Genomic DNA, 27,831 nt, shown 5'->3' on the forward strand with positions numbered 1-27,831 from the left:
TAACCAATACACATCCGGCCGGCACCAGGGAACCTAAAAACCGTCCCCACAAGCTGTAACGCGGAAGTTGGCGTCTGACGTCACTTCCGGTTATCCGGTGGACCGCAAGACGGCGAGTACGGCTTCCCGGGATGCGGCAATCTACAGACAGGTGAGTGTACACCTTGTTGCTATTTAAGACGGCTCCCCAGCCACCCCGGTGTGCAACATTATTCTCATCCCCCTTTTGAGAAAGGCGTGTGTAACGCCAAAACGGCCCGTTAAGGGACTCTCTTTTGGCCAATGAAGCCGGATACGTAATGTATACCTGAGAGCATGTTTCTTCAAACTGTTATTGCCATGTGATGTGATGTTGGGACTTTGGCTTTTTTGAAAATGGATCCCTTTCATGGAACATAATATTTTACTTGCAAACAAGTTTACTGGTGCTGGTTTGTCTGAGGACTTGTGATCATATTACTTGGACATGGAAATATATATATATATATATATATATATATATATTATTGGTGAATTTAAATGAATACATTGGTGGCAGTGGGCATATAAACATTGGTGGCCAGCTGTGTGCGTCATTATCTGCTGGGGATGGTGTAGGGAGGGGGGGGGTGTGTGTGTGTGTGTGTGTAATGCGGCCGTTGCGGTGCTCCACGGGGGAATTATGTGGCTGCATCTCTCTGAGGGAGGGAAGGGGCTGGCGGGTGATGCGGTGACGGTCGCCGAGTCACTCCAGGGGCACACGGGGGGGGGGGGGGGGGTGTACCCTCTAGTACACGCATGCCATTTAAATAAATACATACGTGGGCAGTTTGCATTTAAATAAATATACATTTGTGGCAGTGGGCATTAGAATATATAAACATTGGTGGGCAGTGTTGGCGGTAACGTATACATTGCTGGTCTGTGCCAGCAATGCATAAATTAGTGCCAACACTGCCCACCAATGTTTATATATTTATATGCCCACTGCCACCAATGTACTGTATTTATGGAACCCTTGGAATTCAAACCCAGCTCATTTATAATGAATGATTTTCAGCAAAGTCTTTTGCCTCCTGAAAATCTCTTTGGGGAAAATAGCTCAGTGTGTACGCACTACTTTGGTGAAAGATATATCTATCAAAGATTTTGGCAAAGTCTTTTGAAATGAAAATCTTTAAGTGTGTATGGGCCTAGGCAGGATGCAGAGCCTCTGAAGGCAGAGTGTCACTGCCATAATCTTTGTAAATGCCCTTGGTTTGGTCGAGAGTCCGAAGGTTAGGGCCTGGAATTGATAGTGGTGATCCCTGAACGTAAAGCAGAGGAAACGCTGGTGATCCGGCACCCTGGGAACATCAGGTAGGCATTTTGGGTGTCCAAGGAAGCCCATAAAGTCCCACAGTTCCAAAGCCTGCATGATGGACCTTAGGGATTCAATCCGGAAACGAGGAACCCGGAGATGCAAGTTGAGTTCCTTTAGGTTCAGTATGGGTCTGGAAGGAGCCATCCGCTTTCTGAACAAGAAAGAGTGAATATAATTCCTCTCCCCTTTGTGAGGGGGGGCAGATACTATAACCTTGTCTGACAGCAGGGATGTGATGAAGAGCTGTAGGGCCTTTGCTTTTTGTCATTTGGCCGTCAAGTGTAATCTTTTTGATACAATTTAGCGGACCCAAAAATCTGTAGTGTCCTGCCACATTGTGACCAAGTGAGGTTCTGCGGTCATTGGGCAGGCTCATGGGGCCTGTCTGCATCCAGACCAAGACTGATGGTTTTATACCGCTGGCAGGCCTCCTAGGGGGTGGGAGAATTCTGGCAGAGGACTGACCTCTTGGTTTTACTTGTGGACGAAAGGACACTTGTTTTAGGCCTAGGAGGAGCTGATGGCAAAAAGACTATCTTTGATGTAGCCACCACAATTTTATCCAGCTCTGGACAAAACAAGGTATTACCGGCAGAATTGTTTAAAACACTGGGCAGCCAATCAGAGGGCTGGCCAGTGTTAAACAATTCTGCCGCCTGCTAGCTCTCCGCTGCCCTCTTCCAGCACCTGATGTGCCATTGCGGATGAATGCTGGCGGTGGCTAGAAATGGATGCAAAAATAAATCCTTATGGGAGTGTCTGAGAGAGCAGCTGATAACAGCCACTAATGAGCTGGAGAAAGGGTCGGAGCATGTTTCAGTGGTGCAACCGGTGGTATCTTAGGGCATGCACATTATATTACTGCATGTGACCACTAATAGTGGTGGTGTGTACTCTACCATCACAACCATCAGGATTTGTAATGTCACCCACCTTGAGTTCCCTTAAACTCATCTAGCTTAATACACATAGACAAAGTACAGGTTTCCATAAACTCTGAATCTCTTAAATCCCAGCGATGGCCATCAAGACTTCTTCCTAAAGGCCCCCATATACGCCTGAAAAACCTTGCACCTAATCATACAATCTGGAGGGATTTTATGCAGATTGTGTGCACACAATCATGTGATGCCAGCCCAGGGGGTTGGAGGATTGGTCCTCTGCTGAGATGTGCTGCACGTCAGATCAGTTGGGATTGGGAGCAGATTGCATGTGCTTTTAAACACATGCAATCTGCCATTAGATGGCTCATACAACTGGGGTCACTTGACCCTCCCTCCCTGACTAGCAGAGAAGAGAGGTGCTGCTTCAGGGCAACCTGTGGCAGTGAAGATGCTGGGAGCCGCAGAAGTTTCCAAGCGACAGATGGGCCGGCGGTTGAAGAGAATGGTGGCTATCGTTTTGCTTAATTCTAGAACTACTCTGGAAACTGTTTTCAGAGGATTGCTGCACTCTGGCTATTTAATAATGGCATAACACACCAGATGTGAGCGGATAGGTAGTTGCTGGCAACCTGTAAACTAAAAAATTTTTGGGGGGTACATGGGTATTATGATTGGTCCTGGAAGGTAGAATCACCTGGGCATGATCAGGAAGTGTACCATTAAGTTGAGCTTTCATCTACATGTAATTTATCAAATGTGTAATATAAACAAAATTACAAAAAAGCACAGACCATAAGGCTTGCGATGCGATGGCACCCGGTGTTATACAATTTTAAATTGAATACCATTGAATTGTATGGCATTGTATGTCATTCAATAGCATATACAATGGTATGCGATTTTTAAAATTGTATAAGCACCCTAAAGGGTTTTCCCATGTTAAAAGCACCCCCACTATCAACGCCAACCCGAAGCATGGCGAGCCTGCGAGGGGTGGCGGTATGCGTCCTACGACCTTTTCATACCTCCACTATCCACGTCGGCGTGGAGTTTATTTTATATAGTGTGGCGAGCCACCGAGCCCAAAGCGCGGCAAGCGCATGCGGAATACATGTAAAGTAATACGCATGCGCTCGCAACACGCTTCGGGCTCCACGCCGACGTGGATAGTGGGGGTATGAAAAGGTCGTACGACGCGTACCGCTGCGCTCGCCACGCTTCGGGTTCACATTCATAGTGGGGGTGCATTTAACATTGTAAGCCCCCATTAGAGTGCTTATACAATTAAACATCGTTTAGGGGGGTTATACAATTTTAAATCGCATCGGGTGTATGCCATGCGATTATATGTCGTGCGACCAAATATCGTGGGCGCCGTGCTAGTACACAAGTACCCATTTTTATATATGTATATATTTTGATGTACTATAATGCCTGCTGTATTTGTCTAAGAACCATTTAACAATTGAGATTGAACCTTTCTGGCTCAAATGTTTATCTGCAAAATATGTGCTGACCAGTGTTCGAACTATTTCTGTCATTTTATCTGTAGGTGTAGTGTCATTGTTGGCTGTGCATTCATCTTCTGCTGGAAAACAGTTACTACCCAAAACATTTGGACAGTCCAATGTCAATATATCTCAACAAGCGGTAAGCAGGCATACGTTTATTTTTTTCTTCTTTCTTTGTAATACAACACTGAATACATCTGTTGTGGTAGCACAATTCTAAACCTGTTTTTATTTGTTACAGCATTTAACAGGTTTAAGATTGTATATCTGAGTTGTATGTCATAGAAATTTGTTTTTACACTTTGTGTAATTTTATATTTTCTCTAAAATGTCTTTATTTTAAATATTGGCTTTGTGTACACTGCCCTTAGCAAATAAAGATGTATTTATTGTATGGAATTATTTGATGCATCAAGATGCTCTGGTTTGTGCAGTTAACATTGAACGAGGTCACTTGGACTTAAAGCAGATGATGATAAAAAAAATCCTCTCTCAGCAACTAATAGGGTCATGGTAAGTAGTGCATTTATCCAGTTAAGGAGGAGAACAAAAGGATAGCTAGCTTAAAATAACTCCTGATATTATCTTCATTAAATGTGCACTTCCTTTTTAACCTTGGTCTTAATTATTTTGCATGTATTGTTGCTATAAACTATAGATATTTAAAGAACTGTTTCTTGGTTTACCCCAATTGGGGAATTGAATTTTCATGCTGCTTTCTAAATAAAATCTGCTTTTGAGCTGTAAGGGTGGCAAATGGTAATTCAGAAATCTCTACATTTCTCTACAGTGCACTTAGTTTGTGTGTATTTGTTTTCAACGGCATCACAAATATATTGCTCTATCATTAAACCTCTCTGACACTTATCACATACATACATGCATGCATGCATAGATACATAATCTCATTAACAAAATATAGGCATATGGAATCCTTCCTATTTTATTTTAAATACCCTTCCTGTAAAGATGCTTCTGTGAAAAATCTCCCATTAATTACACTTCACAATTGAGGTATAAATACCAGTAGTGTAGTTGCGGCCTGAGTAGGTCCACATGTATGCCACATGACTCATTGGATACGGCACTAGAATGATTACTGAGATGTGCAAATTTGGGTAATGTTTCTGGAATTTACACAACCCCTTCTCAGTGAGCTGTTCACGGGTGGAGCTGTCTAAAACAGGTGAAACTTGGTGTGGACTTGTTTAACATAATTGTTCCTTTTCTGGAACTTTTCCTGCGACTGCTCCCTATTCCAGGAGCTCATGAACACCGTGAAACCACCAATTGGAAACTTAGTTGCTTTTGGCAGTGTAAAAAAAAAATGTAGCCTCCATGTCCCTCCAGAGGTCATCTCACCCCCCCACCCCCCATTTAGTGTCTTAAATACTAAGGGGCAGATTCAAGTGCTACTATATGGTGCATAATGGGGCATTTTAATTGTTGCTCCATTCAGGCAAGCAGGCAATTTTAGTTAGCAGCCGTTTTTAAGTGCAAGCTGAACTGTTCAAACACATAGTTTGTCCAAACCAGGTCTTGATATGGGTTTAACCAATCTGCGCAATACTAAGTCATGCATGTGCAATGGGGCGACTCCTGAATAGCCCACAAAGCCATTTTATCTGCACTATTTTCAGTGTGGTTATGACTGGAACTATGCAGTAGTTAGATCTAGTGATGCTGGATTATATGTGTTTATTTATTAAGTTCTTATATAGCGCATATATATTCCGTAGCGCTTTACAGAGAATATTTGAACGTACATATCAGTCCCTGCCCCAGTGAAGCTTACAATCTATATTCCCTACCACATGTACATGCACACTCATTCATTCTAGGGTTAATATTTGTTAGGAGCCAATTTTTGTAATGTGGGAGGAAACCAGAGTACCTGGAGTAAACCCACGCAAGCACGGGGAGAATATACAAAGTTAGGGCCATGGTGGGAATCAAGCCCATAACCGCAGTGCTGTGAGGCAGTAATGATAACCATTACACCATCCATATGTATAATGTACAGTGTATTCTACATACACTTAATAAAGTAAGTGAAAAATAAAAACATTCTACAAAATTGTTCATTGTAGACCTTTTGTATTGTTGTTGTAACAAGTTTTATTTACTGCTTTAACTTTTATTAAACTTTATTTATTTTTATTTTTGTTTGGTCCTCCCTCATATCACAGGTCACTGGGACACCACAGAGACAATCTGCACCAAACACAATTTTATTACATAGTCCACATACTCCAAACACGCACTTTGTATCACAGAACCAGGCAACAGACTCCTCTCCATGGTCTGCAGGGTAAGCCAGAAATGCACTTGACTAATGCTTCATTATTGCAGTGTAAAGTGTTTTGCAAATCTTTTTATGGAAATTGTTAAGAAAATCCATTAAATGAATCCCCCCCCCCCTATAGTTCTTCCCTTAATGTATCTGTGAAGCAAACCTCAATATTTTCGCTCACAAAGCCAATTGTGTTGTATATAATAAAAAAGGGCAAAATAACCACAGTAGCGGCCTCTCTTTAACTTAATTAGGTGAGCTGCTATGGCGATTTGAATAGTTAAGGTGCCCATACACAGTACAATTATTGTATATAATTTGGACTAGATCGCATTGCATAAGTCAGGCATGTCCAAACTCTGGCCCTCCAGCTGTTGTCAAACTACACACCCCAGCATGCCTTGCAATAGTTTTAGCATTCCCTAATGGCAAAACTCTGGCAAGGCATGATGGGACTTGTAGTTTCACAACAGCTGGAGCGCCATAGTTTGGACATGCCTGGCATAGGTTTTGCAGTGCAATGAGATGCAGTCTAGTACAAAAAGTGTGCAGCATGATGGGATGTGCACGGGAGTGTGCATTGCACCCTATGGGCACCTTTTTATATATGCTGGTTGTGCATTTTTTGCCAGATTTTTTTAATTCTACATAGCCATAATTTGGAAACCACATAATTTCAATAAAATGTATTTTTATCAGAATACATGTATAATCTCCATATACCAAACAAAATCTGATTTGAGACACTGACCCAATTTTTAAATATCATGTTGCTGTAAAAGACAGGGGTTGGAGATTAATATGTATGTCAGGATTTTTGAGTATTTTTTTAAACTTCTTTATCTAGTGCGCTATGAACTCAAAATAGTTTTACATTTTAATTTCTTCTATGATCCCCATGGCGGGCATGACAGTGGGATATTCCCCCTCCTCCTAGTTTAGACAGGACTTTTTTCAGGGACCTCCCATCTTGGGTATAATAGCTTGCTCCTCCCTTCTCCCTGTGTCTTTTTCTCCTGTCTAGGTAGGACAGGTAGGGCTTTGTTTTATTTTAAACAGGCTTACCTCCTGGTATCAGCAGGAGCTGATTTGGGTGGCACCCTGGGAAGAGGAAGCGGCATCATGTGTATTACATTGTCTGCTTTGTACCTCCGTTACAGATGAGAAGCGATAGGCTCTGCCGGGGAGCTGACTGTAGACCCGGCAGGCGGCAGCGTGAGTTATGTCTCTGGCCGGGCATTCTCCTGAGACTTTAGCCAGAGCAGTGCGGTGGAGCTGCCGGTGCTGAGACGCAGTAGGCGGAAGTGTGCCTAGACCTCCCTTCTGCCTGGCGTGCACAGAGGGTGCAGCACAATGTGTTCCCCGGATATCGGGTGGTAAAACTTTTTTGTTCCATTGCTGGCTTATTTCACATTCAGCCGCAGACTAAAGGGTTACACCTGTTAGGTGTGCATTGCAGTGGATTACAGAAGTCTATGCAGCATGGATGTTCCTTCTTCCCAACAGCCTGATAATGCCCCTTTGAGGTAAGCCCTTTGGTTTTTGGGCATTAGAATATTTTTTTTATACAAGTTAGGCTTTCTTTTCTTCTGTAGTGTGCCTCGGTCTCCTGTGCATAAGAAGAGTACCCCTAAAAAGAAGTTAACATGTACTTACGTGGCCTGTGATCAAACTTTTGCTGGTGCCTCTAAAAAACTTGTGCAAAGATTGCGAAGCTTCACAGCATGAAGTGGAAGATAAACCTGAGCAATCTGATATGCTTAAATTAATGGATTGGATGAAACAATCAGTCCCAGCACCCTAAAAGATCTAGGGATCAAGCGGGAATGGTATATGAAGGAGAAGGATCATCTGAGGAGTTAGACCTCTTTGAGGAAAATTTGGCTGAATCAGGAGAGTTAGAGGAAGATGTTAGAGCATTTAATCTTGATCTAGTGGAGAGTATATTGAAAAATAATTTACAAATCCATGAATTACCAAGAAGTCCCTAATACAACAGAAGATCCGTTTTTTGAAGAAAGATGCATTAAAGGTAGAACCTTTCCAGTCCATAAGGTAGTCTGGGAGATAACAAAGAATGGACTAATATTGATAAGAAGCTGGGAGGTTGGGCCAGAGTGGATAAAATGTATCCATTCAAGGATGAAGAATTTCTGAATGGTGTTTGGTTCCAAAAGTTGATGCGGTGGTGAAATTAACTTCCAGAACAACAATACCATTAGTAGATGGAGAGGTGTTTAAGGACGCAATGGAGAGAAAAATTGAAAATTCACTCAGAAAATTACATCAGGCATCAGCCTTATCACTTAAATCTAGTGTTGCTATAGCTTCGGTATCTAGAGCACGAAGACTGTGGTCTTCTGACCTACACACAGATATCAATGATAGAATTTCTAAGCAATATCATTCCAGAAGTCTGCAAATAATACAGAAGGCCATAGAGTATCTGTGTGAATCATCTCTCGATGCAGTGTCCTTCTCATCAAAGACCATGGCAGCAGGAGTCATGGCTAGGAGGGCACTCTGGCTTAAACCTTGGAGCGCTGATGCAAACTCAAATAATATGTTGACTACTTTACCTTTCAAAGGAAATTTCTTCTTGTTTGGGGCAAAATTACTCAATGATCCAGAGGATTTCAGGCAGGAAATCAGTCAGATTACCCCAGGATAAAAGAAATCGGTTTCCCCATACCTACTTCAACCAAACAGGCATATAGGGAGGCTTAGAGTTATTGCCCGGGTTGTCCTTACTTCTGAAGAGGTAACCCTAATCTGACTCACCAGTCCTTTCGCCAATCATTTTAGAAGAGGCACAAAATTATGATGGTGGATCAAAAGTAAAAGTAGGAGCCCATCTATTTCAGTTTGCAAAGGTCTCAAAGGACAATTACAGACAAGTGGACAATCAACATTGTAGAAAGAGGTTACTAGATAGTTTTTAAGAAATCCTTGGAAGGAAAGATTCCTCGAGTCGCGTGTACCAGATAAAAAGGCTGAGAGGCAGACCCTTCTGAAAATTCAACAGTTCCTGGAAATAGGAGCAGTTGAGTGTTTCAGAAGATCAATTAAGTCAAGAGTTTTATTCAAACCTATTCCTTGTGGGGAAAAAACACCATTTTGAATCTGAGAGCTAAACATATATATAGAAAAAGAACCGGATGGAAACAAGAAGTTCGATTCTCACAGGTATAAAGCAGAGAGACTTTTTAGCCTCCATCGATTTTAAGACTCCTGTTACCATGTCGCAATATGTCACAAAGACAGAAAAATTCTGAGATTCTCTCTTCAAGGTCTCCTTTGTCAATTCACCTGTCTTCCATTTGGACTTGAAACATCTCCCAGAGTGTTTTTACAAAGATCCTAGTAACACTTATAGCAGAACTGAGGAAGCAGGGGGTGCAAATTTGGCCCTATTTCGACAACCTGTTGCAGTCAGGAAAATCAATAGAGGAGGTTCAGCACAGTGTGAAGTTCAAAATAAAATTCTTGCAGAATCATGGTTGGATAATCAACCAAGAGAAAAGCCAGCTGCTACCTTCTCAAACGATCAAATTTCTGGGAGTCCTTATAGAGACTAAGATGTTTTCGGTGAAATTATCAAGAGACCGGTGTCTGAAAATACAGAATCTTGCTCAATTGATCTTGCTACAAGGAAAATGTTCCTTTAAAGTCAGGCCTTCAACTTTTGGGAATGATGGCATCCTGCATCCATATCATCCCCTGGGCTCAATGGTACATGAGGGGTCTACAGTGGCAACTGCCGTATGTGAAAACAGAAGCAGCGAGAGAATACAAATTCTATTGAATGTTAAAACAAGAGAATCCCTGAGATGGTGGCTAGATGGCTTAGGGACAAGATTTTCCAGCCTAGCAAACCCAGATACACTGGGTTGCAGGAATTCATCAACGTATTTGGATAATTTCGAAGTGAGCGACTTTACCCCCGATACTATTGGTCTGCCTGGTGGGTTTGTTTGGTCCTTGTGTAATTTAGGCAGGTGGTAGAACACTGGTATGATGGGGTCGTTCTTCTGGAGGTTTGAGGGTCCCTTCTTTCAAACCTTTAGCCAGTAGGGTGTTCAGTTCGGTCTTATATTTCGCCGTAGGGTCTGTCCTGAGTTGCTCATACGTAGTAGAGTCTTCTAGCTGTGTTATCGCTTCTTTTACATATTTGTCTGTCAATTATCACAATGGCCCCTCCCTTGTCCGCTGGCTTTATAACAACAAATTCCTCATTGTTTCTTAGGGAGTCTAATGCTTTTCTTTCTTTGGCTGTGATGTTGTATGACCGCTTATTAATGTTGCTTGTGGTTTCTTCTATGTCTCTTTTTCAACTAGCCTTTGGAAGGTTTTACTTAGTGGTCCTTTGAGGTATTGTGGATAGAAAGTGGATTTCTCCTTTAGTGTTGTATGTTCAAAAGCGTCAGATGTTGCTTTGATGTTCATCTTGTCCCTTTCTTTCTGATTAAAGAATTTCTTCAGGGTCAGTTTTCGTATAAATTTGTGGAGGTCAATGTATGTTCTGAATTTGTCCAGTTTGTTCGTGGGGGCAAATTTCAATCCCTTTTGAAGGACCGCTATTTCTGTCTCTGAGCGTGCATATTTACTTAGGTTGAATATGCTTTTTGGTGCTTCCTTCTCCCCTCCTTTCTTCTCTTGTTGCTTTTTGGTTTTGTTACCTCAATGCTTCCCTCGCTTGTAATTAAATTCCTTGTTGTTTTTGTTTTTTTCCCCCCACTTTTGGGGTCTGTTTGGCTGTTTTTTGGAATCGCTCCTTGTTTCCGAATCCTGCTGTTGTAAACCAGACCTAAAAAATCTTCCATATGTCGTTCGGCCTCATCCATCAGGACCTCCTCTTCTTCTGAACTGGTGTCTATTGGTTTTTCATTTATTCGTCTCAATGTTCGGGCTGATGTGTCACCTTCTTCCTGGTCCCTTCTCCCCTGGTTGAAGCTTCTTATGAGGGTCTTGTTATCTGGGTACTGGTGTTCTCTCTTCGGTCTGCTATTGTGGGTGGGGTTCTGGTATTGTCTCTTTCTTCCATTATCCTCAAAGTGATGGTTTCCATCTTTTCTTTCTAGTTCTTGCTCTAGGCTCTAAGGTGGGTTGGTAACTGGTAGGCAAATTCTTTGCTTCAGTCAAACTGACTTTGCTCTCTCCGGATTACCCTTGAGACTTTGTATTTGCAAAAAAACAAAGCGCCCACAAAGGAGTACAGTGTATGTTTTTTTTGTTAGTTTGTCTTGTCCTGTAGTATACCACCGGTATTAGGACACCCCATAAGGATTATCATTGACTTGTATAAAGTGTAAAAAGTATATCTTTTTTTAATTATTTTTTTTTATAAAAAAATATTGTCACTGAATATAATTTTTTTTATCCACGTGCATTAAGCAGAGAAGGTTAGCACAGAATATACCCACACCCCCTCTACTGTATGTATATTTCTGTATAGGGTATCCTGTAGTATACCCAGGGTATAAACCTGCAGCAACCATCGATACTGCAAACTCAGCGCAGTTGTTACCCATTTCCACCTAGCAGACCCAGAGTTCCTAGTTCTTACAACAGACACAAGTCTACAAGATTGGGGTGCACATCTGGAAAACAGTTCAGTACAAGAAACCTGGTCCTGGGAAGAGCTCAAGGTCATCAAACGTAAGAGAATTACACGCTGTAAGGAAGGCATCTGCTGTCTGAAAGAGAATTCGGAACTCCAACCTAAGAGTGATGTCGGACAACGTTACTGTTGCTCATATAAATAATCAGGGGGGAACGAAGAGTCTGTGGCCAGTATTCAATGACTCGGATTCGCCATCGTTTACAACGAATCTGGCATTTCTTTGGAGGTCAGGCTCTACCGTTGGTGTAAGATAACGGTTTACACTGCCCCACCACCCGGGTTCACACTGGTCACACCTGATCAGATGGAAGTAGCATTATTATTGTTTTTAGTGTTACCTGCATATGGTGGCCATACTTTCTTGGATTGCCTAAAAATCTGGTAATAGGAGCAAAAGTAATTTGTAAGTGACAATCAGCATTTTGTGGGAAAATGCTGATTGTCACTTGCTACTATCCAGTACCAGATTTTAAGTGCAACCCAAATAGTTGGAGGAAAGTTGGTCTAGTGTATGGGCAGGATTTTACAGTTTCATTGTATGAAGTAGAATACAGATGCATAGTTGCTGCAGTCATGTTAAACAGCCCTTTTAGTCACGCCTAATTTGTTTACTAATGCCTGGCATATTTTTGTGCACCCCCTCCGCAATGCGTCTTATTTGCATCGCTCTTCGAATAGGACACACAAGCATACTTTGCTTATTATTAATGGCACATAACTTAATCAGCATAATCTGACTGTCTTTTTCATAGCAGTGCAAATAAGTTTCCTTTATGGAGAAAAGACACTCCACGCTGGCCTAAAATACACGAACTGGTGGCGCTCAGGCATCCTTTGTGCCTAATTATTACATATAAAGGCTAAATGAGCAATGACTCCTTTCTATTAACTAGCACTTGCTACTACCAGAACAATAACAAAAACAATGTGTATTCTGGTTCTCATTTAATCATGGCTTTACAGCACAGAAATGATGACCTTCGTCCTTTTTTTTATTAAACGGTTGAAGGGAAATTACTGCACTAAGCTTGCTTTTTATTTTCTTGGCTTTTTTTTTTTCCTCTATAGTTTCCTGTTAGCATAAAGCTTTGACATGTGAACAACCTGATGTACTGTTTTAAAGTATTTAATGCCTGTTTTCTGTAGGAAAAGAAATAAAAAAGGAGAGAAAAATGGCAAGGGCTTACGTCACTTCTCCATGAAGGTTTGTGAAAAAGTGCAGAAGAAGGGCACAACGTCATATAATGAGGTGGCAGACGAGTTGGTAGCAGAATTTAGCTCCTCTGATAACCACATATCGCCAAATGAATCGGTGAGTGGCCTTTACCATTGGTTTTCTGCATCAAATAAGTACATTTGGTGCAGTATTCCTGGTCAGTGTCTTGGTTGAAAACCATTTTAAGGTACATTTGTTTCATTTTGTATTTTTAATTGTTTACAGCAAGCATATGATCAGAAGAATATAAGACGCCGCGTCTATGATGCCTTAAATGTGCTTATGGCAATGAACATTATTTCTAAAGAGAAAAAGGAAATAAAATGGATCGGTCTACCAACAAACTCTGCTCAGGAATGTCAAAATCTAGAGGTATGTCCAAGGTGGAATATAATGTGATAAGTGATACAAATTTCTGCTCGCATTGAGATTATGCATGCGTAGTGTCCAAAATATCACTTCCATCCAAATCTCTCAAACACAAGAGCAGCGTTTTTCAACCACTGTGCCATGGCACATTAGTGTGGCCCCGGCTTGAGACGTCCACATCAATTTACAGCAACCACCACCAGTACAACTGTTATTCAATGGTCTCTTGTTTTCATGTGAGGACCAATGTATTTTATTTTTTCATCTGTGGGGACCAGTGTGACATATGAGTACATTACTGCACATATAGCATCACGGAATAAATCTTATATAAGAAAAAAAACCCGGGCACATACACACGGGTACTCCCATCACTAGGTTCAACCTTAGCAGAGTAATGTCAAAATTACTTTTCTACACATAATGTGAATTACAACTGCAATGGGGGTACCTTTTTCAAGCTCATATATTGTAACAGAGTAGATAGGTACTGTGGTATCAGTTACCAGCGGCCATTTCCCAACAAAACCGTATATTTTACACTATATGGCAGTGACAGACTGATAAGAAAGATTCAAACCGCGCAAAACAACTTTCCAGGAGTGAAGAAACTTGAGGCAAAGCCATTCACTAAACATCTGCAACTGGGAAAAACGCCACGCCAGCTATCGTCAAACACCTTAACCCACTGCCATTAGAAACAACGCCTCTACAGCAAGAGTCTCCTTTCTACTTTTTCTTTTGTTTGCTTTTAACTGATGCAGTGCAGGTTCTCTCTAGGGAATCAACTTGGCAGCTTTTATGGTTATTTTCCTTGCATATACATGAAATATGGCATCCTAGAATGCCTTTTCACCACCTAAAAAGACATGACAACAGGTTTGTTTGTGTGAAAAGCTTGCCTCATTCTGCACATGCATAGTGTTTGCTAACTTTATTTCATATTGTACTATAGTTCTAGCATAGTACTTATTACACATCTTAAATGCCTATTTAATCTATTGTAAGTTCTGTATACAGCGGGTTTGTTTCTTATTGAACGATTTTGCTCATTACTGTATAGAATTAATGTAATCTAGTAGCGTGTAACTTCCAGCAATATATTAACAAATATCTTATATATTTAAATCTATATTAACTATGCAGTATAAGTAGCATCTTCTGTGCTTTTTGCCTTTTTTTTTTTTTTCAAATTAAATGTAAAGTTACGTTAATTGTATACCTATGATATTTTGTGTTTGTTAAACAATCCATGTTGGCAAGCTACTGAAGGGAATTTAATTTTTATTAGGTTGAAAGACAAAGACGACTTGAAAGAATAAAGCAAAAACAGTCTCAGTTACAGGAACTTATACTACAGGTACTTTTTTTTTTTTGTCTATCCTACAGGTTGGGTATCCCGCTTCTTTACCTGTACTGTATTAGATGGATGTTATGGGACTTAAAGCAATATATATATATATATTTTGGTACTTATGTAGTATCTGGGCTGCCGATTTCTAAATCGGGTCGGATCGGGAGATCGCATCGCATGCGACCATGCGATTCGATGCGATGCGATGCGATGCGATGACCCGATTTTTCCATAGGAATCAATGTTAAAATGGACTGAGTCCATTTTAACATGGAATTCAATGGGAAAAATGGGTCCTTTTCATACCCCTACTATCCAAGTGGGCATGGAGTTGGATATAAACCTGTGGCGAGCGTAGCGAGCCACCGAGCCCGAAGCGTGGCGAGCGAAGCGAGCCCCGCAAGGGGACGAATACCGTCCCCTCGCGGGGCTCGCTTCGCTCGCCACGCTTCGGGCTCGGTGGCTCGCTACGCTCGCCACAGGTTTATATCCAACTCCATGCCCACTTGGATAGTAGGGGTATGAAAAGGACCCATTTTTCCATAGGAATCATTTTAACATTGATTCCTATGGAAAAATCGGGTCATCGCATCCGATATCGGATGCGATGCGATGCGATATCGCATCGCATCTGATTGTATGCCTTAACTTAAGGCATACAATCAAAAAATCGGCAGCCCAGATACTACATAAGTACCTATATTTTTTTTGTTGTGCCCACCCTTATGGAGTGCTTTGGTTTTCTTGCACATTGGCATGAAGTGCCCCCCAACCAATTTCTAGTCTGGGAAAAATGGGATCTTCGAAAGTGCAGCCATGCTCTTTCCATTTGGGATCCCTGGACACCACGGGGAAAATTTACTAAAGGAAATTTGTAAAAAAAAATAGGTGTATTTGTATCCAGAATACACTTATTTTTGACATTTACTATCCCAAAAATAAGGCAATTTGTATTGATGTGCTATCAATACGAATACAAATTGCCATATTTTCGGGATAGTAAATGTCAAAAATAAGTGTATTTCTGGATACAAATACACCTATTTTTTACAAATTTCCTTTAGTAAATTTCCCCCCATACCTTTTATTGCATAGGCACTGAGGAGTAGAAGTATGAAGCAGTGATAAGGGAAGTGATAAAGTGCCTGGTACTTTTTTACCGGCCATTCAGCTCCTGACTGTTAAGTTACAGGCTGGGTTTAAAAACGGACAGTCAGGAGCTGATTGCCCGATGGTAAAGTACCCGGCACTTTATCACTTCTCCTCCCTTATCACTGCTTGATAAATCTACCCTGGAGACACTAGACCCTGTGGTTGTCTCATAGTGAGCAGAAGCCGGTACTCAACTATTGTAACATTTGCTCCGCCTCCTGCGACCCCCCCCCCAGAAGGCCAGTGTTTTAAAGTGTCCATAGGAGTTAGGCCTTTTTGCAGGGACTTGCTTTCTTGGGTTCTGCATGCTGCCTATGGTATAGGATACAGTGAGTGCTGCGGCGGATGTAGGGAACCTGGACTGGCTTGCAGTTCACTGGGGGTGTTCAGAGAACTTTACTCCATGTTAAATTAAACTGTTATATTTTTTCTGATTAGCCGCAAATTTCTAATAAAACCAAATGCACCAGTTTTCACCACACTTTGTTCTATTGGGAGGTTTCAATCCTTTTTCAAAAGCAAGCAAGACAGAAGAGTATCCTGCACAGGACAAAAATTTAAGTTTAAAGTAGTATCTCAATCCAGCAATCATAATTTGTATATGCTCTTAAATGGATTGAATTCAGAATGCGCTGGCGGTGACCCCAGAAATCTAATTAAAAGGTACTCAAAAATATAGATAGTTAATTGCCAAGTGCAGTCAGCTGTACAAAAAGGGATTTCTCCTTCATACTTCATGGCAGCCATTACATTGGGTTCATCCCTCTCTCTCTCAATTAGACAGGTAGTTTTTTCCCCTAGGACCAGACTCCTCCTCTTCCATATCCTATATAACTGAGCACCTCCCCTCTGACATAGTCTTTTTTTCCTGTCTCCTCTGTCTGTAACAGGTAGTTAGGTTAGCTATTTTAGGAGATAGATATGACCTGGCAGCGAGGGGATGGCTGTGCCTTACCCTGTGTAGTGATCCGAGCCGGCGGCATGGATCTTTCTGCTCTAGACTATGGGTTGGCGGTGCCTAGAAACCCTAAGAAAAAATGGCACTACTGGATGTGCCGTATATTCTGTATGGAGGACTCACCACAAATGTATGTCCGAGTAGCGGTGGCTGGACGCCAGTGGTGTTGTCCGGTGCAGGGGGAGAGGCAGCGGCAGCATGTCCGGCGTGGTCACTAGTCCCGGCGTGTGTTTGTAGCTGCGCCGTGCGGGAAGTGTCGCGCAACTTCCGGCGCGCATACACGCGGTCTTCGTTCCACAGCAGGCCGCATGCGTTTCAAATACCGGAAGTGCCGGTATTTATAGCGCCTTGCTGGTGTAACAGGCGCTGCTGTTTACTTACTCACAGTGTGTGTGGAGAAGTCAGCCAAGGAGGTGTACTGAGTACTAGCGCTGCACATTATGGAGGATGCCTATCCCAAACCAAACGTACCGCTGCCCAGGTGAGTCCTCTGTGAGGACTGGTTCTTTACTTTTTGCTGAGGTTAGGAAAGATAGTTAGTACATTTCTTTTTTCGTTTTAGTGTGCCTGTGGTTGCAAAAAAGAAATCAGCCAAGAAGAGATTGGATAAGATATGCCCTGAATGTGACAAATCATTTACTGGGGAAAATGTGTTGTGTAGAAATTGTCTGCAGAAGAAAGAAGCTGCTTCTGTGTCTAACCAAATCTCTGAGCTTAGAGAATGGATGGAGAAGAATTTTGTATCAAAAAAGGAGTTTTCTAGCAGCAAGAGATCTAGATCACAAACCAGGTGGATCAGTTATTTTGGGGTCTGATGATAATGCCTCAGGTGATCTCCCTGACTCAGCAGTGGAAAGTCATTGAAGAGGAACGACTATTTGATTTAGGTTTAGTAGAAGTGGTGTTGAAGAACCTCTATAAAACTCTGAATTACAAACAACCAGTAAAGACAGAGTTGGACACGCTGTTTGAGGACAGATCAAGGAAGCTAGTGGGTTCCTTTTAAGAGGGTCGATAAATATTCCCTATTGAGGATGAGGACTTTTTGAAATGGAGTAACATCCCTAAGATAGATGCAGCCGTATCTGAAGTCACCACTCGGACAACCATACCATTACAGGACGGTGCGTCCTTAAAAGACCCCATGGAGAAAAAAAATGGAGAGTGCATTAAAGCGGTTACATATATCAACATCGGTGTCGATGAAGTCAGGTGTAGCATTAAGAATTTGGTGTGCAGCATTGCAGGATGACTTGCAGGACAGAGGATCTCGTGACCAGATGAGCAAGAGTCTGGCGCAGATTCAGATGGCGGTAGATTACGTCTGTGAGGCGTCATTAGATGTTTTGGATTTCTCTGCCAAGTCTCTAACTTCAGGGGTTGTGGCCAGAAGGGCCCTTTGGTTGAAATCTTGGGCGGCAGATTCGCACTCCAAGAATAAACTTGCGACCCTTCCATATGAAGGTGCTTTTCTATTTGGAAGTAAACTCGACCTCATGATTCAGAGGATGTCGGGTGGCAAATCCGTGAGGTTGCCTCAAGATGAGAGGCAGGTTTCAGTCCTACTCCAACAGGCAGTCATACAGGCAAGCCAGATCATACAGGCCTGGTAGGCCGTTTTGCAACAGGTACACTTCTGGTACAACGCGTGCATTTTTTCGCCAATACATCAAAAAGAGAGGCGAAAGCTCTGACGCAAGTCAGAAACAGTGACACCAGATGCCCCATGGAGCAGGTTCCAGTAGCAGGGAGGCTTCTGGAGTTTGCTCATATGTGGGAGCAAAGCATTTCAGACAAATGGGTGTTAGAGATAGTAACACAAGGTTACCGTTTGGAGTTTCTTTCAAGGCCAAGATTGGCAAAGTTTTTGAGTTCCAGAGTGCCTCTGCTAGAAACAGAAAAAGAGGTTTTAAAGTTAAGTTTGCAAGCACTTATCGACACACATGCGGTAGAAGTCCCAGAAATAGAAAGGGGACTAGGATATTACTCCCGTTTGTTTGTGATAAGCAAGGTGTCAGGCGGATTCAGAACTATCCTCGACTTGAGGAGTATAAACGATCGCCTAAGAAAAAAAGTTTCACATGGAAACAACCAAATCTATTTTGATGGGGATCAGAAAAGACTATTATCTAGTGGCAATCGATTTTAAAAGATGCATATTTTCACATCCCAATTTTTACAGGCGACAGAAAATATCTGAGGTTCGCCATAGAAGAAAAGCATTTTCAATTCCTGTGCCTGCCGTTCGGCCTGACTTTATCCCCTCGAGTCTTTATGAAGGTTCAGGTGGTTCTAGTAGAAAGACTAAGAAGACAGAAGATTATGTTATGGGCGTATCTAGACGACATACTGATAGCAGCACGGTCCGAGGAAGAAAGTGTTTACACCATCAAGTTTCTTCAAGATCACGGGTGGATGATCAATTGGGAGAAGAGCCGACTCATTCCTTCTCAGAGCATTCAATTTCTAGGTATCCTAGTGGACAGTGTCTTTCCAAATATCCCTCTCAGAAAGAAAAAATCCAGCAGTTGATTACACTTATTTACAACAATCCCCACATATCCCTAAGAACTGCAATGAGTTTACTGGGGATGATGGCCTCAGCAGTAGAGGTAACTCCTTGGGCGATATGGAGGATGAGGCCACTGCAATGGTTCCTTCTAAGATTCTCCAAAAGCCACACGTCGTTGGATCAGATAATAAAAATCCCAAACGCAGTAAGAGAGTCTCTGGTATGGTGGAGTAACGAACGTCTGAGAGAAAGAAAATGGGCACTAGAAAGTCCAACGTTCGTAGTAATAACTACAGATGCCAGCGCCTCCGGTTGGGGGGCACACGGGTTGGGCAAATCGTGCCAAGGAAGGTGGTCGATGCTAGAAAAGGAATGGTCATCAAACCACAGGGAATTGAGGGCAGTATGGCAGGTGATAAAATTCTTTGCAGAAGATATCAAAGAAACCCATCTTCGAGTGTTCTCAGACAACATCACAATGGTCTCTTATATCAACCGCCAAGGGGGTACAAGAAGTCGGGTGTTGCTAGACGAGGTGGAGAACATGTCTTGGGCCGACGTAAATCTCCAGTCTATCTCAGCGTTGCACATTCCAGGAGAGGAAGACCAAATTGCAGACTTCTTGAGTCGCAGTACGTTAGTTCCAGGCGAATGGGAACTAAAGCAGTCGGTTTTCGAGCTAATAGTAGAGCGCTTCGGCGTGCCAGAAATAGACCTCATGGTATCATCAGTCAACAAAAAAGTCCCTTGATTCTTCTCAAGGTACCAGACGCAGGGGTCGTGTGGGATCGATGCCCTGTTGCAGAAGTGGAACTATGCTCTAGCTTATGTGTTCCCACCTTTTTCCCTCATTCACAGGGTACTGTGGAAAATCAGGACAGAGAGGTGTCGGGTGATAATAGTCCTACCGTTCTGGCCCAGGAGGGCTAGGTTCCCGATGCTGGAGAGTATGTCAGTGGCAGAGCCCCTATTCCTGCCAGTTTCAGTGGATCTGCTGTCCCAGGGACCAGTCACATGTCAAGTTCCTCAGAAATTGTCATTGAAGGTGTGGAAATTGAGAGGCAACAGTTGAGAGGAAAACATTTGTCACCGGAGGTGATTGAAATACTTCTTCAGGCTAGGAAAAAGGTGTCATCCGATATTTACTACAGAGTCTGGAGAATCTTTGCCAAATGGTCCAAAGGAAAGTTTCAGTTCCCAAAGGCGAACATATCGCAGGTGCTGCAATTCCTATGTGACGGTTTCAACAAGGGGTTAGCAGGGTCTACACTGAAGGTGCACATATCAGCATTAAAGTGTTTTGTTGGACCGAAAACTTGCTGATCAGTCTGATAAGGTTTTGTCAGGCTATCAAGAGGATTCGCCCGAGGATTCGATCTATGATTCCACAATTGGATCTTAATCTGGTCCAGAATGGACTCATGGCCATTTGAGCCATTAGATAGAGCAAATCTCAAATTTATGACATGGAAAGTAGCCTTCCTAGGGGCGATCACCTCGGCCAGAAGGGTCGGGGAACTCAAAGCTTTATGTATACAGGATCAGTATCTGATGATTTTTCAGTACAAAGTGGTCTTAAAGACTAAACATTCTTTTTTACCAAAAGTGGTGTCTTTTCATTTAAATCAAGAGATTATATTACCTTGTTCCTATCCAAATCCGACAGATAAAAGAGAAGAAAAGTTACACACATTGGACATGGTCAGAGCCATTAAAATTTATTTGGACAGGTCTGCAGCTTTCAGACAGTCAGAAAATTTGTTTGATTCCGCAAGGGGCGAAGAAAGGATTTGTGTCGGCGAAACAAACCATTTCAAGATGGCTTAAAGATGTTATTTCCTTTTCCTACAGAAAAGTAGGATGTCCAGTCCCTGAGGGTATTAAAGCACACTCCACACGGGCAATGTCGGTATCATGGGCGAGAGAGGCGAATGTGTCAGCCAGAGAAATATGTCAGGCAGCCACGTGGTCGTCTCTACACACGTTTTCTAAGCATTACGCCCTGGATGTGGCAGAAGTGCTGTTTGGAGGTGAAGTCCTGAGGCAAGCTTTGGCTTGAGGTATCGTAGCCCTCCCTACTGCTTTGGTAGATGCCAATGTAATGGCTGCCATGAAGTATGAAGGAGAAAGCAAGGATTATACTTACGATAATACCTTTTCTTCGGAATACTTCATGGCAGCCTATATTTTTTTTAGCCCTCCCTGTTTCTGTTTTTTCCCTAGGATCTGGCGGAGACATTCAAAAGACTATGGTCAGAGGGGAGGTGCTCAGTTATATAGGATATGGAAGAGGAGGAGTCTGGTCCTAGGGGAAAAAACTACCTGTCTAATTGAGAGAGAGAGAGAGAGAGGGATGAACCCAATGTAATGGCTGCCATGAAGTATTCCGAAGAAAAGGTATTATCGTAAGTATAATCCTTGCTTTCTTTTGTGGAGGCACAATTTTATACATTTTGATATTAGCAACCTAAAATGTAACCTTTATTACTCTACTTTAAGAAGAAAAAAAAAAAGTTGATGAGGTAACTATTGCATAAAACCAATTTTCGGAAAATAAATGGAATACTCTGGTTCATGTATCAAATAGTTAAAAAGGATAAATAGCTTATCATTTGAGCATGTCCTCAATAGGACTGTTAGTGCATTCAGTGTCATAAATTATGTATCCTATAGGTATCTTCAATATAGTGGCTATCTACCATTTACACAAACGTCTAGGACATGGGTCTTCAACCTATGGCCCTCCAGATGTTGTGAAACTACATGTTCCAACATGCATTTCCACATTTTTTCCTATAAGAGCATGCCAAAACTGTCAGGGCATGCTGGGAAATGTAGTTCTACAACATCTGGAGGGCCACAGGTTGAAGACATGTGGTCTAGGATCACAAAATACTAAGACTAGCGTTCCTGCCAAATTATGCGGGCGGGAGGTGAGAGGAGACGGACATGCTGATGGAAAGGAGAGACTTTGTGCGTGTGGTTAAGATTGATGATATCACAATTTATAAATGTGTGCCTCCACAAAAGAAATCCCCCTTTTTGCACTTGGCAATTAACTATATATTTTTGAGTAGCTTTACTAGCTGCTTTGTGTTGTAAGACTTTAGGCAATTTTTAATAAGGCACTCTGCCGAGACTGCATTAAAAATTCAATGGTTTTAATCAAAGTGGTTTAACATTTATTTCTTCTGCAGCTTTAAATCTGTTTGTCAAGCTTCCTATTCTAGACAGCTTTATTAACTCAATGAATAATAAATCTATCCCACAATTTCTTAGGTAAAATTAATTTTGATAAATTGTAGCTTGGGCACATAACAAACATTACATTTAACTGTCTTTTTTTAATTATGTGTAAGTGGTGTGTAATAGGTTTTTGAATGTACAGTACATAGGTAGAGTAGACCATTCTCGCCCACATTCAGACTTGTCACCGGAAGCCGCAGTGGAGACCTTCATTCAGCATGTATGAGACAGAACTGCTACTGGTGCTTCGCCAAGTGGTGTGAGCGCATGCAACCTTGCATAGATGACTGGTGAATAAGTCAAAGAAAAATATTCACTTTATAAATCTATTTTTTTTGCATCCAGAAACTTGCACATGCTAGATGATGGCAGAAACATGCACGGAGCATAAAAATAAGCATAAACATGTAATACTAAAGTAGAATATAAAAGAAGTGAAGAGATAAAGGGTGGAAGGTAAAGCAAAGAATAGAAGAGGGAAAGGTGGGGGCGACCTACAGTCGAGTATGAAGTTACGAGGAGTAGAATCACAGCTCTCCTATGGGGAAACCACAACAACTCCATGGTCTGAAAACATATAATTTTTATTGAAGACTCAAAACTTCTATTCCATCCAGGGAAACAAAACTATCATAAGTTTTCTAATTTATCTTTGGAAATAAGGAGTGCATCTTCCATGTTCTGGTAGTCTATTCTAGAGAACCACATTTTCCATGTGGGGAGGCTGAATGACTTCCAGAGGGTGATACAAGTTGTGTAATACATCACGCATAAGACTGTAGCACGGGCATATATTTTGCGACACCTCGCAGAAAGAAGTAAGAAGTACACACAAGCATTTTGTTCAGTATGTGACGTTATGTATAGGGAAAGGTAGCAAAGAAGACACCTGGCTCTACAAAGCCCATGGCGTGACTAGAAGGGCTGTTAACATGAAAGGAGGCTAGATGTACGTGGACACATCTGTGCACACGACACACAACTCTGTATACCTTTTAGTGTTTCTCAGTGGTGTTTATAATACAGTATGCACTGATTATAGCATTAAGTTATTTAGGTCATCTGTATTTTTTCTGTTCTTTATATGGGTCTATTACGTAGTTTCAATGTACTTTTCAGCAAATTGCCTTCAAAAAACTGGTTCAAAGAAATCGCCAAGCAGAGCAGCAAGCAAACAAATCTCCTCCATCCAATTCAGTAATACATTTACCATTCATCATTGTAAATACCAGCAAGAAGACTGTGATTGACTGTAGCATTTCTAATGACAAGTAAGTGAAAAGTAAATTGGTTGCTAAGGAAGGTTTCCCATGTTTCCCAGCACACACAGAGACCTTCATGCAATGGTATGCATGGGACTCAAGTTTTGTAGCTTCCTAGATTAGTTTTGGGGGTTCTCCAGGGTGAAGAACATTCCTGCAATGACCATTCTTCCTTGTATTATGTACCTTCCTAACCTCTGCAATGCTTCTCATGCTCATAATTGTATTCGAGCAGCCTACGAAGTTCCCCCTTTGAATCTGTTAGCTCCTTCCATCAAGCCAATTCGTTAATAAATGATCTAATCAGTGCTCTATCTGTTTATACCTTAATAAACACATTTCTGCTGCAGGAGCATACCATTTTGGTTGTGCGGGGTGTCCAAACCCTTTAGTCTACTTAGTTTACTAGCGACCGATACATCCCCTTTACTATACTCTGTTGTGACAAGGATGAGCTCACAATGAAGGTGCTTTTGTGTTCTGCCAAATGTAAGATGCAAGTGTTCCACAGATTACTTTGCTTTTTCCGGAGTTTGAAACGCCTGCTGTGGATGAGATTTTTTTTATTTTTTTTGCCAACCCTGGGTTGGCAATGATGCAGACACATTAAAATGTATTAAGTTGTCTGCTTTAGAGTACAGGTTGAGTTCATCCCTTATCCAAAATGCTCAGGACCACAAGTATTTTGGATAAGGAATTATTCTGGATTGGCGGTGTCCCCCTGCGTTCACGGTGACCATTGGATTGGTCTTCAGTGGCATCACCGGTCCCAAGGATGCTTTGCGCATGTGCTCGGGTGTGCTGGTGACGTCACTGGTGCATATGTGCAATGCAAAAAAAAGAAATAAATGGTTTTGGGATATCCGGATAAGGGATACTCAACCTGTATTATGCTTTACCATAATGTATAACATTCCAAAGCAGGCACTTTAAATCAGTGACTCTCAACCTTCAAGTTTTCCCAGCAGGTCATGTTTTGAGGATTTCGGTCTGAAAGCAGGAGGGGTAATCACTGACCCAGCAACCCAACCCCCTATGCATGATTAAAGACATCAACAAAATTTGACCTTTAATATTTTGGTACTTGCAAACCATTGCTTGAGTCTTATTGACTGACAATAATAACCGCAGCATGGCCAACATAAAATGCCATCAACCATATGACTATCAACAATGAACTATGTCCTGAATAATATCATCCACCTGGGATGCTTTTACCAGAATCCATAAATGCTGGTCATGTGCCATGCCTTTGGGCAAACTAAAGGTGCGTATACACGGGCAAAAATCGCTGGCAATATGGTCGCTAAGTGACCATATTTCCAGCGATTGGAGTGTGCCCCAGCGATAAATCGCCAGGTGCACGCTCCCGTTTTTCCGCCCCTTAATGGCAAGCTCCTCTGACCAGCGACTTCCCCTGCCTCTCTTCCTGGCAGTGTGACGGGACACTGAGCAATATGATTGCTGAGCACTATGATTGCCAGCGATCATATTGCTCCGTGTGTACACAGCTTAAGGCTGTTTGTGAAACTAGAAGCTTGAGTGAGCCAGTGGACCAATCAGTTACTGCTTGTAACTGCAGAAGTAATGCAATTTCATGAATAATTTTCACAATGGCATACTGTATGAAAATGTTTTAATATCTAGGTGAATTGTAATTTGGCACTGTACAACATAAAACGTTTATATTAACACAATAAAATGTAAATATACTTTGAAACTTGTTAAAGCAACTGACTGGACAAGACTAAAGTCCATTATAGTAGTTTTGTGTCAGAAATTTCTCTGAGCGATGTAGCATCACTCAGAACGCTCATCTTCCCGTGTGTAGGCCCCATTATTGTCCAAGTGCTTCAGGTTGGCAAGATTTATAATCTAATCTTCTAACCATACCGTCAGAAAGCTTGCAGTTTTTTCTTTTTCACTGGTTATTGGTATATTATGATATAGACCCATAGGCATATAAAATATGCTAATTGCTCAAGGACCAACAACCTTTTTGTTACCCACCCTAACATAGGCTATAGTCCTTGAAGTTGCTTAACTGTGAAGGAATAACTTGTCATTGGTCTGTCTGCCTTGTTCTACTGAAGTGGCTTTGGAACTAATGTTATGTCCTAAACTTCTGTGTCCTGTGTTGGTTTGGTTGACCAGTCATTTGACATTTTGAATAAAGGATAGGGGTGAAGAGAAACACTTACATAGTTATGTTTCTATTTAAGGAGAAAGAAGAAAGACCTTTTTGTTTTGTTGGGGCACTCTTAGGGAAATTTATAAATGTAAATTGATTAGTGTGTAAGGAATGTTAGCAATTACAAGATGAAAATAAGAGACAACACAAAAAAACAACTTCACAAGATCCTCTCCAGAGTTAAATGGAGTGCTAGTGTTATAATACTTTAGGGGCTAGGTGAATGCCCTGGTGAAAAATGGATTGTATTAAAATGTAACCTTTAATTCTATATTTTAAAAATAAACGCTAGACAAACATATAGACATGGACATACATAAAAAAGTTGAAACACCCAATAATGATAGGTAATACTCGTTTCAGTGGTACAGCGCATGTACTGTTTTTTTTGTTAACTGTGAGATCAGGTGTGAAGCGGTATCCGAAGATACCTTGCACATCCAAAATTGGGGTCTCTAGCTGTAGATAGCCAATATATATGTGTAGCTTAGGACTAAGTTTATTACTATGTTGCAAAATTCAGCTTCCACACTGTTTATGCAAGTGAAACAATGTGTGGATCCTTGTGGCTGGTTATTAGAGATCAATACACCAGATTCTCAAATAAAGTGTTATTTTGACTGATTTCAGAGAGTTCCTTAATCCTAGAGAGGTGGTCTCTAAGTATGAGTTAGCAATGGGCTGAGAAAGTTTGTCACTAATTGCCAAAGTGATTAGTGTACAACGAGTATATATGATTCCAATGTAACCAAGGCATTGAAGGAAGAGGTGGTAGAAGAGAGATAAAGTATAGATTGAAGTCTCCCTTTTAGGTCCCAGAAATGTGATTCCAAACTGACTTTATATACCTGTGGCAGGGCTGGGATACCTGATGTATTTAGGGGGAAGGATCCCTAAGTTCTGTTGGCTGCCACTTGGTGTTAACAGTGGGCCGCCTAGGTATTGTGGGAAATCACACTCTTTAGCACAGGGCTCGACAAATACCGGTCGCCAGGTCGCCACGGCGACCAGATTCTGCTTCCTGGCGACCAGATTTTTAGCAGGGAGGGAGGAAGCAGAATCTGGTCGTCGGCAGCCCGACCACCCCCTCCCCCGTCCTGTCAGGCCAGCAGCAGCAGCGCGAGCGCGGTCCCTGATCCACACCCCCCTCCCCGTGTTCGCGGCAGCACAGCGGCAGCAGAACACAGTTTTAAAATACTTGGTCCTGACTCCTGCCGCAGCCAATAGAAGTCCCCAGCGCCGCCGCTGCCTCATCCAATCAGGGAGGTCTGAGGCTGAGACCTCTGACCTTCCTTCCCTGTAGTGCAGTGGTTCCCAAACTGTGCGCCGCGGCTCCCTGGGGTGCCGCAGCGCTGACACAGGGGTGCTGCGATGGGGACTGCGATGGGGACGCAATGTGTAATGACCGGAGTCAGTGAAGGCAGGAGGTGAATGTGCTTGGGTGAGCGGAGACCGCCTACGCGTGTGGTGTGGTGAGGGGAGGAGAGGTCATGGCGGCTGTCAGAGTAGCAGAATAGTGCTGGACTGGCTGGCAATCACCCTGCCAGCAGCAGCGCCGCCGTCCTTTGCTCCCCGGCGGTTACTGGTGAGAGTACCCGGAAGCCAGCGGACGCCAAACAGGAGACCCTGCGGGAAGCATACTAAAAACCCTGTGGCTGTGGCTGCCGAACTGGAGACCCATGCGTGCGCTATGCTAAAAACCCTGCTGGCGCCGAACTAGTGATTCTGCGGACGCCAAACAGGGGACCTGGCAGCCAGTGATAAGTGGCAGGTGAGTGGTGACACTTGCTGGGGTACGGGGGCTACTCTAGTAGATAGGGATATTATCAGAGTATTTGTGAAATATCTAGCAGTGTGGAGAATGTTGTACAGTAGGAGGAGGTACAGTCAGAGTAAGAGGGGGAGGTGTTAGTGCACC

General features: G+C 42.3%; 1 protein-coding gene across 5 annotated transcripts in view; it reads left to right on the top strand.

Annotated features, from left to right (window-relative positions):
* Positions 1 to 27,831, top strand: part of TFDP1 (transcription factor Dp-1) — an 88,780-nt gene that overhangs the window by 49,331 nt on the left and 11,618 nt on the right. For 4 of the 5 annotated variants that reach the window (XM_083168723.1, XM_083168722.1, XM_083168725.1 and 1 more), the window contains exons 4-9: positions 3,779 to 3,876; positions 5,927 to 6,048; positions 12,800 to 12,965; positions 13,095 to 13,241; positions 14,530 to 14,598; positions 23,580 to 23,731. In XM_083168723.1, the coding sequence (XP_083024849.1) occupies positions 3,779 to 3,876; positions 5,927 to 6,048; positions 12,800 to 12,965; positions 13,095 to 13,241; positions 14,530 to 14,598; positions 23,580 to 23,731 (754 nt within the window). Of the gene's footprint in view, positions 1 to 3,778; positions 3,877 to 4,171; positions 4,251 to 5,926; positions 6,049 to 12,799; positions 12,966 to 13,094; positions 13,242 to 14,529; positions 14,599 to 23,579; positions 23,732 to 27,831 lie in introns of those variants that run through there. The other variant, XM_083168726.1, reaches the window with a different exon arrangement.

Source organism: Crinia signifera, chromosome 2, assembly GCF_055691185.1.
Source record: "Crinia signifera chromosome 2, ASM5569118v1, whole genome shotgun sequence".
In the NCBI taxonomy this organism is placed as follows: Eukaryota; Metazoa; Chordata; class Amphibia; order Anura; family Myobatrachidae; genus Crinia; species Crinia signifera.